This window comes from Gavialis gangeticus, unplaced genomic scaffold (genome assembly GCF_001723915.1).
Source record: "Gavialis gangeticus isolate Ggan-Ray unplaced genomic scaffold, GavGan_comp1, whole genome shotgun sequence".
Lineage (NCBI taxonomy): Eukaryota > Metazoa > Chordata > Crocodylia > Gavialidae > Gavialis > Gavialis gangeticus.
In genome coordinates this window covers 113,037,723-113,038,865 of record NW_017729022.1, presented here as the reverse complement: position 1 = coordinate 113,038,865, position 1,143 = coordinate 113,037,723, and the positions used below count along the sequence as shown (strand labels likewise).

The 1,143-nt window shown below is 47.1% G+C and overlaps 1 protein-coding gene across 1 annotated transcript in view; it reads left to right on the top strand.

Moving 5' to 3' along the window:
* The window catches only part of APOBEC1 (apolipoprotein B mRNA editing enzyme catalytic subunit 1), a 10,275-nt gene extending 9,281 nt beyond the window's left edge, over positions 1–994 (top strand). Inside the window, exon 4 of the mRNA XM_019515993.1 lies at positions 534–994. Within this exon, the coding sequence (XP_019371538.1) occupies positions 534–688 (155 nt within the window). The 3' untranslated portion in view covers positions 689–994. The remainder of the gene's footprint in view (positions 1–533) is intronic.
* The last annotated feature ends 149 nt before the right edge of the window (positions 995–1,143 follow it).

Genomic DNA, 1,143 nt, shown 5'->3' with positions numbered 1-1,143 from the left:
TGTTACAGTGAAATAGTGCTAAGCAAAACAGCGTTAAGTGGGGGTTGCCTGTATTTCACCAGGAGAGGACTAACCTCTCTCTGAATCCACCCCCTTGTGATCTACATACTCTCTGGTCCTGTTACAAAGCAGCTGAGTTCTCCCTTTTCCCACGCTCTTCCCCCTGCCAAGCTCCAGTAGGCAGAGCATCAACAGAGGAACATCCTCTTGCACCAATACTAAACCAGAGGGCGGTGCAGTTCTTTGTCTGAACCACCCATGTCTCCAGATCAAGGCAGACCTCCCAGAATAGATGCATGGATTCTGGGCATGGTTGCAGGGTGATTTGGCTCCTAGGAAATAGATGGGGTCTTGTGGATGTTACTGGTGTTGTCAACCCTGTCACTAACTCATTACTAGCTCAGAACACAAGGACCTAGACCCTTTTCACCATTGTAAAACTGGAAATTTATTGACCTCATACTAGGCTGCTGATATGTTTAATGAAGTTCACAGGCCTGTTGCCAAGATTGACCGAGTGTTTGTGTATTTAGATTACAGGTACTGCTGGAGGACATTTGTCACACATCCACATGAAGGAGAAAGTGATTTTTGGCCTTGGTTTTTCCCTCTATGGATCACTTTCTATAACCAGGAACTCCAGCATATTCTGTTGGTTAGTAGGTATTTTGGCAAAAATGTTGGGTGAGAGAATATTGCTAAAGGATTCGTAAAGGCAGTTTCCAGGATACCGGCCACACTGTTTTTAGTGCTATCCGGAGCAGGGTTATAACCAGAGCTGGGGCCTTCGTTGTGTAAGGGGCTGCACAAACAGAAGGAGGGTAGGGATGGTGAGGGCACTAGCTTGGGCCTGAAACACTGCCTTCTGCCCTGCTCTCTGTCCTGGAGCAAGCCAGAGCTCGAGCTGTGCCCCCAGCCTTCCTGAATGAGAGGCAGTTGCTGTAATTATTTGGCACTGAGTCAGATGACAGCCCTCGTGGCAAGAGACAGACATTCAAAAAGCCAGAGCCTGAATTGATTCAAACTTTGCAGGTTAGTCTAACCTGTGTAGATTGAACCAATTTGCAAGTGAATAAACATTAACTGTTAACTCTGGAAATGCAGGCATGTGTCTGCAGTTGCTCAGGCCAGAAGCTGGAGTGT